Source organism: Fulmarus glacialis, unplaced genomic scaffold (assembly GCF_000690835.1).
Source record: "Fulmarus glacialis isolate BGI_N327 unplaced genomic scaffold, ASM69083v1 scaffold32556, whole genome shotgun sequence".
Classification (NCBI taxonomy): Eukaryota; Metazoa; Chordata; class Aves; order Procellariiformes; family Procellariidae; genus Fulmarus; species Fulmarus glacialis.
The window spans coordinates 4,009-20,868 of NW_009219283.1; the positions used below are offsets into that span (position 1 = coordinate 4,009).

The following is a 16,860-nucleotide window of genomic DNA, read 5'->3' on the forward strand; positions in this document are numbered from 1 at the left end:
CAGAAGGACACAACTACTCAAACCATCGCTGTCTCCACCGTCAGTTACAGCACACTTGGCAAGAGCGTTGGGGTTGTACAGCGTCCCTCTGGGGCTCGGCTGGCGCTCTGCACTGTGAGTCTGGCAGGGTTCTCTGCCAGGAAGGAGCCTTCCTTTTGGCACAAACGAGCCTACTGCAAGTGAAGCAGCTGCTCAGGGAGGCCCTGCTCCCTTCAGTCTTTGTTTTTATCAGCTGCTAAAAGTGCAGCAGCAGCTGTCCCTGGTGAGAGATGATTTTAGGAGGCAGAAGCACTCTGCCTCATTCCTGGCTTAACTCCCTATGAGAAATAGGAGCCTTAATTACATGGCTGACACACCCATTCTTACCATGGGCAGAAGGTGGGGTTTGTTTCATGCTTTAAATTTTAAATAGCTATAGCATCCCAGTGGAGATAACCAGAACTATAAAGAGAAAGAAATCAAGATTAGGGTTTTGATCCAAAATGTATTGCACCACAAATTTCATAGCGTTTCATAATACAATCCATATTTACAGCATAGAAGGAAAGAAATCCAATGGCCATAGAAAGGATTATGTATACCACTGTTTTTATACAAGGGAAAGTGCATTAGCTTTTTAATGTATGTATACACATCATTCTTGCTCTGATACCTAAAGAAAATTCAACACTTATGAACTAGGTCTTATGGTAAGTTGATCCTGTGTGAGCTTTGGGATCTTAAAATTGAAACTGTGTTAGTGAATATATAATCTAAGATTTTATGCTGTCACTCTTTATTCTAGGCTGCCTGTACTGCTTTTCTTACTGTTCAGCAGTAACCTTTCAAGCCAGGATCAACATAAACCGATTAGTCATTCAGCAGGCATCAGCGTGAGTAGAGGGAATCCTGTCCCCTGTCTTGGGTCCCACAGAAATAGGTCAGGGCAAAGGGACATTCTAAAGAAAGAGACCTTAGAGAATAAAATCTTTCCAGAACCAACAGGGTTATCCTGCCCCCGCTTTGTTTCAGTACAGGAGCAATTGATATAAACCCACTTTTTGATTGTCTGTTTTCATATTAGAGCAGAGTTGTACTCTTCCCATAAACTTCCTTATGACATTGTTAAGTGCCGTGTATTGGGTTACTAAAGACTGTGTTTGGACAAGCTTTAGTGTACTAAAAAAATCCTGTTGGTTTTCTTAACTGTCAATAAATATAACCTAGTTCTAAACTGAGGAGTGTCACTTGTGCCAAGGTAATAGCTACTGCGAGTACCTGTGTCTGGGATATGGCTGATTAACAGAACTGGGGAGGTCAGCCAGGGTATAGATTTTCAGCACATTTACTGCTCTGGTAACTGACCTCACGTGGAAGGGTATTTTTATCTTTACCACAGCACGAGTGTGCATGGAAGCAGGGAGCAGCTCACGTGCTGTAACTCTAACATCTCAACTGCCACCACAAAGGTCATTCAGACCCCTGTTAGCAAAGCAAAGTTAAAAAACTGAACAGTGACTGTATCTCCACTAAAGGACAGGTTGAATTTTCTTGAATATATTTAATAAAAATATTGTTAGTAACACAAACCTCATCATAAGAGAATCACCAGAATTGCAGCCTGCTCATCGAATTCCATACATGTGTAATTTTTTGAAAGTATGTCCCATTTTTAAGAAGTCAGACTTAATGCTGCTTCCCATTTTCATCTAGATTTCGCAGTGGTGTTAATAACTATGGGCAAAATTGTGCTTCCTCTCTGTGAGGCAAGTGCCACCTTGGTCCCCTTTTCTTAAGGGGGAAGGAAAGCAAGCTGCTGGAACCAAGATTTATTCATTAAGAGTTGAATTTTGCCCTCAAAACCAAAAACCTCATGAGCAGCATTTCTTTTACCATGTAGTTAGGACACATTTAACAGCCCACTACATGTTCATAACAGTTTTTAAGCATCAGTATTTGAAGTACAGAAAACCACAACCAAAGAGGCGGATACTGGTTATGAAGATTTGTTGCTAGCAGACTTGGAAGAAAAAAAATAAAAATCAAAGCATTTAGTACCAATATTCTTCACCCTTTGTCACTAGATTTTTTTTTTTTTTTTTTTTTAAATAAAAGGTGTTTTCAGTGTGCATTTACAATACCTGGAATTCAGCTTTAAAAATTTAAAATGGTTTACTACCCCTTCTTCCCAACACTAACAACCTATGGTACAGGCTAATAGATTAGTTTTAAAGGCGACTGAGTATTAGGTACTATAATTAAGACCATTTTAAATATTATTTTTCTTTAAGAAAAGTAAAATCAGACAACTCTAAAGTTGTGCTCTCAAATTAAATAATCATCATCAACATGCAGCCTTCAGGACTGCAGGCCAGGATATATGCACCTTAAATTACACAGTGATACGAAAAAATGCAAACTATTAGTTATGTCAGTATAACAAGGCAAGGCAGATTTCTTTTTTGGTTAAAGCTCCTGCTCCTGTTCTTTGAAAGGCTTTTCAAACTGCCAAAAACTCAATACAGTACTGCCAACATTTTTTTTCATTGCTTGTGTTCCACAGCGAGACAAGGAAGCTTTACTGCACCTAGAGTTACTCAACTCTAGCCCTCCGTAACAGAAGCTGGAATCACCATAACAGATGCACGTGTTAGAAGCTTGAACTGCCAGCACCGGTATTAGTGAGGTTAACATTACCCTTTGGTGCCAAGAAAACAAGACCGATGAGCACAAGGAGCTGACTTCCATTAAGAGACCATGGTCCCCAAATCCAACCCAGAAGAGGTGTTTCAGTTTGTAGTGAAAATTTCTCCTTGCACAGTATTAGTTTTGTAAACAGTGTCAAAAGTTCTTGTACAAAATACTGCAATGACAGTGATTAAGACACACCTGAATTAGTGTGTTCAGCGTTCTTTTCACAGAAAAAAAGTGGCTAGATGCTGACTGCCCATTTTCAGGTTCCCTTAAGGCCACAATGTCCTTGGGCTTGAGATAGACGGCCGGATACTGCCTTTAGGAGATGGTTTTGACCCAAACCATGACATCTAGGACAGGAAAGCACAATACACATTATGCTATGTTCACACTTTTAAGAAGCTGAAGATTTGAAAAAGAAAGAATATGGTACATAGGCATCTCCCCATCATTTGATGGAAAGAATTATTTATAGAACAGAACGCTGTAGACTTCAGACTGAAGAAGTGAAGATAGTTTCACACAATCAAATCTGGAAGAAACAGCGTCCATTTTCCACAAGTGAAGATGACTGAAGATTACACTTACATATATTCCTTTAAAATAATTAAAATTACAGATCTACAGTCATTTAAACACAGTATCTTTAGTCAATCTAGTATTAAACTGTTCCCTGAACAAGATGGCAAGGAAATCTCCCTCGGTTGCAGTCATATGTAGACTGAACACGTCCATCTTACCGAGTGGGTAGAGATGAATGAAGGACATGGAAGGAACTGAGGCAGCACTCATTTATGAACATTCACCAGTAACCACATAGCCAGGGACATGCAGGACATCTCATTTTATGCAATGGAAAGAAGAAGCAGATCTAGGTGTCTAAGCCCAATGTCAAAATGACAAACCAAGAATTCAGCTTCCTGCTTTTAAACATTTGACTGTACACCAGCAAGGAGTTTCTAGCTTCCCTCCACGGACTCAGTCCGCAGGGCAAAATCGTGCTGTTGCTCCTTCTCTGAAGCACTGGAAAGTATTTCCCTCACTGAAATGGACAATTTCCAACATGTATGTATGTGATTAGCTAACATTTTAATAATAAATTACATTTATTATTGTAGCTCAATTTTGGAAAAGATACTTTTCATGATCTCTCAGCATCTAAGAATTTTCATTCCATCTGCTGGGAGTCCCGTTAGAGACTACAAGTGGAACAGAACTCTTACCTTGTACTCCAAAGTTTCTTTAAGCATGTTTTCTTCCTCTTGTGAAAAATTCAGTAACACAGATACAGCTTTAATTAGATGGAATGCCTGAAAGAAACCACAGTATTTTGTTGCTTATGATGCTCTCGGGCTCTACATTCTGGACTATGATGCAGCACAGTTATTCTGTAGGTTTGGTCACAGACTTTCTAGGCACAACTGCGAAGAGCAGACCAGCAGCCTTCCGTTAATCCCCAGTTCCAATAGACTAGGATGGCCTGCATCTTATTTCTTCTGTTTGTGTTTCCTGGCTTTCTGTTCTTTAACATTGGTTTGTATATTTTGGGGAAAGAAGACAAATGAGGAGCCTAGTTAGTTAGAACAGAGATGTCCTGTGACATCCTTTTTTTTTTAAGCTGTGAAAAGTTGATCAAACCAGCATGTAGGCAGGAAAGAATCATGCCATTTTAAATATACACTTAAGTATATTAACTGTAGTACTAATACTCTACATGGGACACACAATGCAGAGTTAGTAAGAGTCAAGCACTCAGGGTACCTCGGAGTCGCACAATCATTTCTTGATCTTACCCACTGACTTGCAATTAAGCAAAGTATATTGTTGGCATGACTTTTTCACCTTTAACTTTTTTGACACCGTGTGGAGAATGTGAAGGAGCTCCAAATGCACAAACAATTACCTCTTACAGATCAACAGCAAGTGGTTTATGTCTTTTTCTTGGTTTGTTTTTTTTTTTTTGCCATCTTTCTTAAATGCACAACCACTCTAATTACATACTCCATATGCTTTTTAGAGTGGTGCAGAGGGTATGTCTTGTAACTTCAGATCTTCAACTTCCAGACATAACTGCCTCTTAAAAATTCACATTTCCCGTAGTTCAGAATAATCTGTACTTCCAAACATATCACTGTTAGCTATTTTGCTGAATCAGTCAACAACTTTTTAAGTGTAGAAGTATGGAACTGGCATAGAAGTGTCCTTAGCAGGTAACAGGTGGCAGTTTCTAGGAAAGACAGACTTAGAAAGAGAAGCTAAGTGTACATCTTTACCTCAGATTCCCGGCAGGACATGAATTTTAGTACAACATGTTTAAGGTACTCAAAGTTTATCTCCCTTGAGTCATTTAAATCAGAGTTGTTTGTGACAGTCACAGAAGCATTAGGCACTTCAGAATTTGCTTTTTCACGTACTTCAGGTACCTCACTGTCAGGCCTTATTTTCTAAAAAAAGAAAAATAGAAATACATTGTAGACTCTGTTAGCTTGACACTGGGAGAGGGTCTGGGTCCAAGATATCTAACACAGAGGGCTTGCATCCACAAGGTGGGTACAACCTGGGCATCAATAGGACAAGCTTCTCATCCTTCAGGGGATCACAGCGGAGAAGTGTCTTCACCTCTCCCTAGACTCTAGGACATAAGCTAGTTGCTGTTAGCATTATGTGTACATTACCCAAACCAGCATGGAACTGGCTCCATGGTAGAAACTATCAGCTGATAATTTTCTTTTATCACTAACCTGCTCTGTGCCTTTCAAACGTGGGCTTTCAGAACAAAAATAACAACATCAGAATATTTTAAAACCTCTGTTAATTTTTTTTAAAATAGAAGAATTTTTTCTTGGAGAGAAAAACTATCATAAGAGGGATTAAAGGGGAGCTTACCCTGGGGCAGATATCACTCCCATGGTAAAACTTAGCTGAATGGCAGGTAAGCAGCAATCAAACCTCAGTTGTTCACTCTACAGAAATGTATTAAATGCCCAAGATTACCTAACCAAGTCTTCTGTAGCTAAAATTCTCCGTTGCAAGAGCTGAGTAGTGATGGCTACCTGTCACACCATCCATTCAATAAATGATCCAGAATAACGTACTTCCTTAATGTAAGGGTTCACCGATCTGCCTGCAAATACAAGGAAACTGCAGACATCCCTAGTAAAAAAATTACGCTCTAGCTAGCAGTCAAGCTTTTGGAATTAGTAGTGCAAGTAACTGTCAGTAAGTGCCAGCTGAAGAGACTGAAAAAACATAACCCTTACCAACTCTTTCTGGAGGGTTTTCTTGAGTTCTGTCATTCTTTGCTGTAGCTGTTTTATCATCTGTAAGCAGAGCAAAGGATAGTATTAATACAGTATTCATTGTCAGGACACATTTTGACCCACAGATATCTGGAAAAACCCACGATAAACAAGTGCAATGAATGAAAATCATTAAACAACGTTGACAGCTCTGAAGAAGCAACCTGAATGTCTTGCCTTTCTAGCTGCACACGTTAGCAGGCATGTGACAGGATAACTTGGGCTTTCATGTGACAGCACAGCGGAAGTGAACTGAATTCACACAGAAGGGCTCTGCAGGAACGCTGTAAACGGTATAATAAACGGCATCTTTCCTCTAAAATAGGTAAGGATTCCTACAATTCTGGCTGCAGTTTTTATCCACTGTTGCTAGATCCTTGTACAATCTAGATGAAAAAAATTTACTCACAGGATACTGGATTCAAATTGGATCTGCCATTTTGGTAAGCCTGTCCTTCTAAGGCTGCTGCATGGGCAGCACCAATTATTAGGCTTCCTAATTAAAAGGGGAAAGACTAACAGCTGTTCCTGCTATTTCAGTTCACCTTGTTTTTCTCAGCAATTTGCTGTTCCAGCTCTCTGTTATCCTTCTGAAGTTGAATGACATCTGCAATTGCTACCTCTCCATTCTGTTCCACCACGCGGTTTTCTGGAGAATGTAAATGCTTGTTGTTCAAGGCTCCCGTCAATTCCTCTAGTTCTGAAACCTATAAAAATGAAAAGAGTGAATTGCAGAGAAATCATGACATTTGCAGCCCATGAACACTCCACAGGGAGAAAGCTAGACTTCTTTTTGGTTGTTGTTTTTTGGGGGGGTAGCGGTGGTTGCTTTTTTAAACCAGAAAGCATTAGTGGCAATCTAGTTGGCTACATCTCTCACTGGCCTGCTTATTGCTTTTGGGTCTCTGTCTCACTGGTTTCATAACGGTTCTCTTGAGACATTTTATGAGTCAAATAAAATAAGGGGTTGTCTTTCATAAACCAGTCACAGATCTGACAGGAAACAGCTTTCTTTAGGAAGACAGGGAACAACAAATAATGGTGGTCTACACCGCTGGTGTTTCAGGTCACGAGCAAGTTGTCAGGGTAAACAGCTCCAAGCATGCATCAGCAGGCATGACAGAACTGGGGTCTCTTGCACACCTGCTTATTCTCCTGAGAAGTCTGAACAGATCAGATTTGCAAGTGCACTCACATTTTTTTCATGTTCTCTGGCCAACAGGCATTCCATCAATTTCCTTTCTTGCCGTTTCTTCTTTCTCCACTGCTCGGCTATTACTTGCTTCTATGTCAGATTGCAACTGATGCATTTGCAGCAAGACAGCTTCATGATCTGAGAAAGGAGAGACCTGCTTAGTATCAGTCTATTGAATCAAATGGGAGTTTCTAATTATTTTTCTTAAACAAAGCAAGCTACAGTGACAGTAAATCCTGACCTTTTTGCCCTGCTCTGTCATAAAGACAGAAAGATGATGGAATTTAAGCCACCCAGCTCACATGCATGTTTTTGCAAAGGAGCAGCCTAACTGTCTGAAAGTCAGAGTGATTTTAATACTTAACAACATAATTATCAATTACACCTGCTCTAAAAGACCCCCATCAAAAGTCTGTGTGACTTTTTGCTGTGATTGCACAGGAACACTTGGGGCTGAGCTGCGAGCACAAAAGGCTAGCTGGCACAAATGGCTACCGACACATGGCTAGCCAATGGAATGGTGCAACAAGAGGCTACAGTTTTGTTCCCTTTCTAAATAATGGCAACACACAAGAGAAACAGTAGGGTTAGGAACTGAATGAAGATGACTGCACTTCATTTTTTGGTATGACTGTGGAATATCAGTTTGCAGCTGCTCTTTAAGAATGTAAATAATCTTTCAAGCAAGCACAGTTTTTAAAGTGGTGCAATGAAGTAGCAGTTTTTTATGTGTATCATTTATTTCATGTTTTGTGCAAAACAATCATTTACAAAAAGTACAGCAAGATTTGTTATTTTATGGTGTATAAACATAAGACTTTGATTTTAAAAAGTGGTTTTGTTTTTAAGCACGCAGTAGAGAGACTGTCCAATTGTTACTGAAGGATAAAAGATTTTTAAAATTCTAATAGATTAAATATGGAAGAGAAATCTAGAATTATTACAATCTATCAGGCAAGCCCAGAACTAGAGACTGTACTTAGATAAAGCTGTCTGGGATACAGTAAACTCATTTGGTCTAACCTTGACTGAGTTGGTTTAGTTCTTCCTTCTGTTTTAGAAGCATATCACATTTTTCATCAATCAGCTGGTCTTTTTCGTTTATTAAGGAAGCCAGATGCAAAACCTTCAAAGCAGGCAAACAAACAAACAGAAGCCATTAAAGACATAAAACTAGAAGAGGGCATTGAAAGATTTCAACATACCTTAGAAGTTCAGAATTTTTTTTTTTTTGTGGGAAGGACTGGAGAAGAATTCTTGTATCAGTGACAAAGGCAGTGGCTGGTTATCTACAACTGGCAGCAGCTGCCTGAGCTCTGTGCTAGGCAATACAACCTTGAAAAAGTGTTTTGTGCAGCATTAGTGTTACAGAAAATACAATGTGGATGTCTGTGATCTATCCAGAGACTCACAGAAGGCATCACCTCTACAATGCTGACCTCATTAAAAAGCACTGAAGTCAATGTGCTGTCAGAGCTAAAACACACTTCGCTTCTGATAAACTCTGTGCCACAATTACAGATTGCCTCATAACCAGCAGGTGGCAGCTGTAAAACAGCCGCTGAGCAAAACCAGAGCTCGCCTTATACCCCTTTTATATACAGCTGGACTAAGCAAGCACAGATCTACAGCAGTCCCAGAAGAATAAAGAAACCAAAAGACGGGACTAAATTCAATCAGACTTGCTCAGTTGGCAGTTCCCAGCTTAAGCAAACACAAGTTCACATTATCCACCATGACCATTTTTAATAAAAGAAGAGCAAAACAAGACTACCTAGAATTTATATTTGGTTACTGGATACAACCTCCTCCCTACGAGGAAATTTACAATTTTAGAATTGCTGTGCTTCAGAGGGACAAAGATGAAGCGCTGAAAGGAACAACAACAGAGTGAATAGGTTTCTTCAAAACAAACTGCCAACTAGTCAATGGCTCAGGATGGCTGGCCCACTGGGACTATGCACCATCTTACAGATTTAAAGGGCTCTGAAATATCAGTCACCTTCATTCTGAGCAAATGTATTCACTTGCTACTACCTGGTCTTCCCCTCAGTTGTTCGTATTCAACTGTCACAACCTGACATAACTCTTGAGCCTACAAACTTACGAATATCCTTAACTTTGCAGTCAGCAGCATTTTACATTCTTCCAATGGAATAATTCACCTAAGTTGATTACATTCTTGTGCAGGCATTTACACAGACACCCTTAAGTTTCAAGTTTACTGAGGCAACCACTGCTGTCTTGTATGCTGACGATATGATTTTGATTAATGTTCCTGACTGTTATGATAATTAAGTCCAAATCTAGTCTGGTCTGTGCAAGGTGGGGAACACCCAAATATATTTTAGACTGTCAGTATTAACCAACCTGCTGTTGTAATTCCTCTCTTTGTTTTCGTGTTTCTTCCAGTGCTTTGGCAATTTCAACACTGACAGTCTCTCTGCTGCTCAATTCATTCTGCAAACCAAAAGTCATTCAGAGGTTACTCAAGACAACTAAAATCAAGTCAGTCTCTCATCTTTAAACCCAAATCCATTAGCAACTAGAATTTATGGGTGTTCTAACACACCATGATTTACACTTCCAAATGAGAGCTACTATTTTGTTTTACTGCACTGCTGCTATCTGCACATGTAAGAGCAACACTGAACTGATATAAGAGGCCAAGCATATCCAATGCTTAAAAGATCTTTTAGCTTGAAGTCTCTATTACAAAGAAGCAGCTCCTTCCTACAACTGATCTTTATTCCAATTATGCATCCAAGAGTAGCTACATAAAAAACTTTCAACAGTCTAAAATTATAGTCAAAAGACTGAGTATAAGCTGTAAATACCTAACCAACTTAAGTTTCTAATTTTTGTTTTGAATGCTATGAATGGAATTTGATGTTGAACTGCTCTGTATTCATTGCTGCTAACAGGATTTAAAAGCTCTTCATGCCTGACAATACGGGAATGTATTATTTCTGCCTGATTTAGGCAGACCCAGGCATTCTGTTTCAGAAAAGGATCAGCCATTTGTAATGCTCCTCAAATGCATTTCTACTAAGTACCAAAGATGATTTACAGCTGTAAGTACATGCAACCTGAATGTAATGTGACTCCAAGTACTGAGAATTTGCCATTAACTGTTTCTCAAACTCGGCTCTGTATTTAACCAACATCACTAATCAATTAAGCCCTTACCTTTAGCCTGTTTAATTCAGACTCTTGTTTTTTAAAAGAACTCTCATACTCTTCTCTGCTTCCATTAAGATTTTCAATTTCCTTTTCCAACTGGCTCTGTAAAATAAAGATCGCTTAAGTGTTAAGCACAATTATTCTAAAGCTTTGTTTAAACAATTAAACACATCAAATGCTTTGTTCATATTTAGTTTCTCAAAGTATGAGATCTTCTATTATAATGCTAGGAGCTGTGAATAAGAACATTCAGATAACATGCAAGGTCTACAAGCCGTGTCAAAATCATTTTGTGAAGATTCACATGGCGACTCATGTGGCCCACTGAACAGTTTCTGTACTTACAATCTTGTGCTGATTAGTTGTTTTATCAAATTCCCAAGCTGTTTCAAGAGCAGCAATTTGAGACTCCAGCCCAGTAACTTTCTGATCATACTGATGTTTCTCAGTTAAAATCTGTTGCTGTAGTTTACTTCTTTCATCCTCTAGATCAGTTTGCTTAAGAGAAATAAAGAACACTGTTAATAAAACGGTATTTTGAAGCTCTGACAAGAATTGGACACCATTCCATGTGACATATACTCAAACTGAAGCAACACTATTCCTTTGGCAGCAGCATCATATACAGATATCAGTTTAGGTAACAAACAGCAAGAAAACACTTGAGTAACGAAACAAACACAGAGAAATGAGTCTCTCTGGGGATGCTGAAGACTGATCTGCTACTGGTCAGTGAAACATCATGCAGTATACTCACCAGCTTCTGGATTTTCAGATCCTGCTCAGTAGCTGCTTCTTTGCTCTTTTTCAATGCTTCTGTTGCAATCTGTAGTTTTTGTTCCAATTCTTTATTCTAAAATATAACCATACATTACAAATGCTTGCACTTCAGCTATTTGTTTCTTAGGATAGGGAAGATATGCATGAAAGCTCTAACTTCATAACCTCTTGGCCCTTCTCTACCACTGAAGGTGGGGAGATGACCAGAGACATTGATCAAGTAGACTTTCCTTTCAAGACTAAATGTGACATGTAGTCTCACCTGAGAGCATAAGTGCAGTGAGGGGAGAAGGTATAGGGCATAAAGAAGCTGGAAACAGTGGGAATTTGTAGTGGGGGGAAAAAAAGACAAAAAAACCCAACCAAACAAAACAAAATACCCAAAAACTTACCTGTGTTTCCAATCGGTTCACAGTCTCAGTGTGATACGTTCTGTCTGTTAGTACCTGCTGCCTTGTTTCATCCAGTTTCTGCTCAAGAGCAGCTTTCTGAAGATTATATTGAGACAAAGAACAAGAGGAAGGATGGACAAAGAGATAAGATTTTTTTTAAATTAAGATTTTCCCTTATACTTCATTAATAATGTCAAACTAAAATGGAACAGTTATTTTGATGCGCAATACAGCTTTGCTCTTGGGAACCAGCAAGTTTGATGCTACCGCATAGGACCTCCGTAGATCATGTCGTCCTGGGGATGACATCATTAATATTAAGAATGGGAAATCCACTGGCATCCTGTCATGATCCAGATATTAAATCTAATCAGCAGCCAGGTCATAATCTTCTAACCCAGGCCAAGTTTAAGGGATAAAAAAAATTTTTTTGAAAGCTTAACTTACCCTGCATCACAGCAAACACACAAACAAAGAAGGCAAAACATTTTCTAGTTATGGTAGTTACTTTCCAAAATGTTTTACTACCCCTACATGGACTTTGAACTGGCTCAAGTTTACTAAGCCAAGTTCATTTATCACAGCAACATCAAGTTGATGTGTCTTGTAGGCAAGCCTGACCAAGGAAGAGCATGTCTCCCCAGGACCCAGCTGGGGGAACATTGCTCCAAGCTGATTCTGAACAGGACCATCGGTGCTTGAGGAAGAAATCGAGAAGTAATGAGAGAAAGGGCCTTGACCAAAGCTAAGTTAGTTTTCAGCTGTTTCTTAACACTTCTGAGGCTCAAGCTTTCAATATATAACATTCTGTTTGTACACCTATGTGCAAAAACAGTTCCCCTCCGTGTCCCAATGCTTTGCAAGTTATGATAATGGAAGACAAAGAACAAGGAAAAGCGTTCACTGTTCTCTGGAAGGATTAACCAATAAAACTCTCAAATTGTTCTATCTCCTGTGGGCATGTTAAAAAGCTGCTCTTTTGCTTCTAAGCAGTCAGATGCATTGCCTAAACAGACAATGCAGAAAGACCAATAAAGACATCTGTGCAGTATCTACATAAGCAGGCTCAGTGTAGTCACCCACACATTTCTGTCCAGCATAGACAGCGTGCCAGTATATACTGAAGGGACAAATGTGCCTGCATTACATTATCATACATTACTTATCACATGTGGAAAGAATATATGTCCTAAAAAATGTCACTAAGATTGCACTTTTAAGCAGTCTATAAAAGTGTAATTACCTCCTTGAGTAGCTCCTGCACGTGTTCATCCCCTGAAAGGTTTCTTTCTAGCTTCTTTTCCAAGGAAGACACTTTCTCCTGCAGCTGTTCAGTAAGTTTATTTCTCTCAGCAAATTCAAGAGTCATCTGTGAGAACAAGAAATCACAGAATCCTTTTTGTAGCAAAGCCTTCATCTAATCCATTGTGGTTTGACTTTAAAAAGTGCCACTAGAAAGAAAGTCCTATTTGAAAAGAGAATATGATCCTAAAACACTTTCTAGACACCAAATTTCAAACTCTCAGTGCACTACCCAAGCGTATACCTTTACACCAGCCAACAGCAGATGCATCTGAAAACACTTAACCTTTTGCTTGCGTTGTTCATATTCCAGCTTCAGAGATTCATGCTCCACCTGTAACGTTTCCAGCCTCTTCTCACAACCAGAACCAGCAACTCGAGCCTAAAAATTTTGAGAAATTACTTGCTTTGAAACTAGGTTTCCAAAAACACGTAACTGATATCTAATCTAACTTCTGCAGACAAGGAGCTCTTTGAATCAAATCTCACTTAACTCAAACTTACATTTTGCAAGTCTACAGAAAGCTGCTGAATGACAGTTTGTAGCTCCTGTTCTCTTAACTCCAGAGCAGTGATCTTATTTTCTGCATTTGTCTCAGCTGTCATTAGTTCATCTCTTCACAGAAAGAGAATAAAAAAAGTGACATACCGTTCCAGAAAAATAATCTTTAGCAGATAATTCTGCTGCTTATGAAAATGGATTAAGCAACAACAAGATTTTCTTTTCCTAAAACCAGCCACCACTTGATTACACATTTTCCAAAAAAAGTGACAGTTAAGCATTCAAACTATGAAAAAAAGAAATCATATCAAGCTTACAAAACCCTAAACAAGTACTACGTTAATTGGCTTGAAAAGAAATATAAACTTGGCATTTACATCCACATCAGTATAACAGAAGCAGTTATTCAGTCAGCTCACTACATATATAAACTCTTCCAAAAAGACAGAACCGGGCATGAAGTAAAAGTATAGGGGAAATGCATACACTTGTCCTCATGAAACACCACATCCATACCTCTGTGCCTCTAGCTCCAAGAACTGCTGCTGCAACTCTTGAAGATTTTTCCTTAGGCCTGATGACTCGTTGCTTGCATCCTGAAGCACCTCTTTAGTGTGGGTTAGCTCTTGAGTGCACGCCTCTAGTTCCTGCTCTGTTTTGCTCAGAGATTCTTCCTTTTTCAAAAGCTGAATATTAGAATGTTATCTTTGACAATACAGATGACCTGATAATACTGATAGTGTCTTCTCATTCAAACTTGTCTCTTTTATTAAGTTACGAGCTCAATTAAATGAAATAATAAATAACTCCCAGAAAAGTCACTGTTGAAATAAACTATGTAATATTGTATGCATATTGTATGCATAGGATTTTGACACTGACCAAGATTGTATACAAGCATTAAGGCTAAAAAAATTAATGCACAGCTACCACTAACTCGGTATTCTAACAAATTTTAGGACAGAAAAAAAAAGTTTAAAAAATCTTACCATGTGTTTAACTTTGGCAATTTCCTGCTGTTGAAAGCCCTCCAGTTCATCAATTTCATCTCTTTTTTGAAAAAGGTTCAAACTCTGCTCCCTTATTTCTTGTAACTGCGTTTCAAGCATTTTTTTTTCCTGATAAACCAACAAAAACAAAAGGAATCCAAGAATATCTGTATGCTCATTTCAAGTCAATGGGAGTTTAGTTAAACTCTCCGGGAAAGGAATCTTGTCTTGCAGCCATAAGGCTCTCTGACGGTGCTACATGTAGAACTAGAACCTCTTCCACATTCACGTCACAGTAGGCAATGTGGAGCAAATTACTGAACTTCAAAAATATCAAAAAAAATCCGTATCCATTACAATGCAGCCAATGATCACCTAAATGAACTGTTAAAAATGGACAGCAAATAGTAGTATGTTTAACGTCTTCATAATCAGAGATACTTTAAAATAGGCTAAGCTAAACAGCTGGAACAACTACAAGACTGAAATCCTGTATTAAAAAAAACCCTACCAAATAGTTTCATTTCTTTGATGAAACAGATGACCTACTGCAAGACCTCAGACGAAGTCACTATCTCCTTCTGCAACACAGCTGCCTCCTCTATAATAAAGGAAACTATTGTTCCACCTTACAGAAGTACATGTTTCTCATTGCAACCTATCATTCTTTACTTCCCCACTGAAAAATAATTCCAGAAATACCTCCTGAAGCATTGGGGCTGGTAATGAAAGCAAATGTCTGGCCTCTCTCACTGAATAAAGATCAAATAATAAAAAGGGCTGAACAGAGTTGAGCTTTTAAACACAGGCTGGTGTTTAAAAATCCACACACAAAAAAAACCCCACCCCAAAACCCCAAAGCTTAATTACCTTTTCAATTTGACCCAGTTTTTCCATCCACTCCTGAATAAGAAAGAAGAAAAAAAAAATCAAAATCCATTTATAGACTTTCAAGGACAGCAATTACGGTAAAAGAAATAATTTGTACTGTTAACAGAGATACTAAGTTGTGGTAATGATTAAAAAAGTAACCAGCAAACACTAACAGCTAGTGTTTTAATATAAAAGCTGAGGAATCGTTTATGCTACCTGAATAAGCTGTATGCAAGTAAAATAAAACAAAAGTGACAACAGGTCTACTGCAACTGAATCTTACCAAATACAAATGCAAGCTTAACCTTACATTAGAAATTGTTGTGGGTTCTTTTTAAATAAGAACAGTCAGAACAATGACAAGTCCTACACTATTTCTGGCATTTGAACTTAATACTCCCTTCTTTCCTCATTGTTGGCATGCAAAGAATACACAATGCCGAACAACTATTTTAACTGATGGTGACACCTGCTTAAAACATCAAGGTCATGCACTCAGATCTCCACAGACAGTCAAAAGTTGAGTTGTTCAAGCTCTGTTACCTGGTCCTTTTTTTCTAAGGCTAAAGCCATTCCTTCAGCCATCTTGGCTCGACTGGCCTGGTGAGCTTCATTCTGCTCCTGAAACTTCCTCATGGAGGCTATCAAAAGAGAATCACCAGCTATATTAAAAACTCATCTTTTTAAATTGCTTCTGAATTTTCTGTAAGTTATTTATCACTTTAAAGAGCTGCTTCTGCAAGTAATTAGCCCCATCTTGACCCTGTAACACTAACGCTGTGCCATTTATTACCTCACACTGGTTGCACATTGGACAAATGCCAGAAATAACAGAAGATAGCAGTACTGTTCCTCACTGGCTTGTAATAAAGCTGTAGGTTTCAAAAAAGTCTCTCCTGCACGTTAGCCCCACATTTGGCAAAAGGAGTATAACAACAACGTTGTTCAACAACCAACACACTACTGCTGCTTTTCACACCGCAAATAAGGCAAGAACTTGTGTTCTAATTCTTCGCAACCTAGAGGTGCACAGTTTGAAAGGAAATGATTAAAACATCTGTACATCAAATGCGTTTCCTTCCAACCATAACAGTTTTCAACTTAAAAAAAAGAAAAAGAAAAGTACGTACAATCCTGATGCTTTTCTAATGCATTTTCAAGCTTCTCTTTTATCTTCTGCAAGTTTCGGATCTGATCAGCATAATCTTGTGTGAGGAGGGAGAAGCACAGACCAGGAATGAACAGACATTGGGGAAGGAAATTTTTAGGGGAAAAAAAAGAAAAAAAAAAGAAAGAAAAGATGAGTGGAAAATGACGATGATTTTCTCAACCAGAGAGGAAAACCTGGGTGACCATAACAATGAACACAAGCAAATAGTTCTGTACTGTCCATAAGGTAAACGGTTGGTACAAACAGGAGGACCTGTCCTAGGTGTGCTAGTTACACAAAAAAGGGCAGTATCAGAGAATGAAGAACTATCCCCACTTTTTTCTTCATTCAGGAACAGTGATCTATTTAACTCTGTTTAGGAAAGGTCTCTCTCATTGGAGGATGCGAGGATGGGGCAATTCACAGACGCTTGCACTCTTGTTCCATACTGCTTGTTGTTCAAGTTGCACAGTATCTGAGGCTGAGCTCTGACTGGTGCTCCCGCTCGGCTAACAAACTCGC

The 16,860-nt window shown here is 38.8% G+C and overlaps 1 protein-coding gene across 1 annotated transcript; it reads right to left on the minus strand.

Annotated features, from left to right (window-relative positions):
* Window positions 1-2,942: 2,942 nt before the first annotated feature.
* Window positions 2,943-16,393, minus strand: GOLGA1 (golgin A1; the record flags this gene model as incomplete). Its single annotated transcript, XM_009580312.1, is given in 21 exon segments — window positions 2,943-3,023; window positions 3,897-3,983; window positions 4,947-5,117; window positions 5,934-5,993; window positions 6,518-6,679; window positions 7,168-7,201; window positions 7,203-7,305; window positions 8,191-8,293; window positions 9,538-9,627; window positions 10,357-10,452; window positions 10,696-10,848; window positions 11,108-11,203; window positions 11,523-11,618; window positions 12,766-12,891; window positions 13,111-13,206; window positions 13,329-13,440; window positions 13,843-14,012; window positions 14,316-14,444; window positions 15,186-15,218; window positions 15,732-15,829; window positions 16,319-16,393. Coding segments are annotated over 21 exon segments (2,171 nt in total), but the record flags the coding sequence as incomplete, so codon positions are not given.
* Window positions 16,394-16,860: the final 467 nt, after the last annotated feature.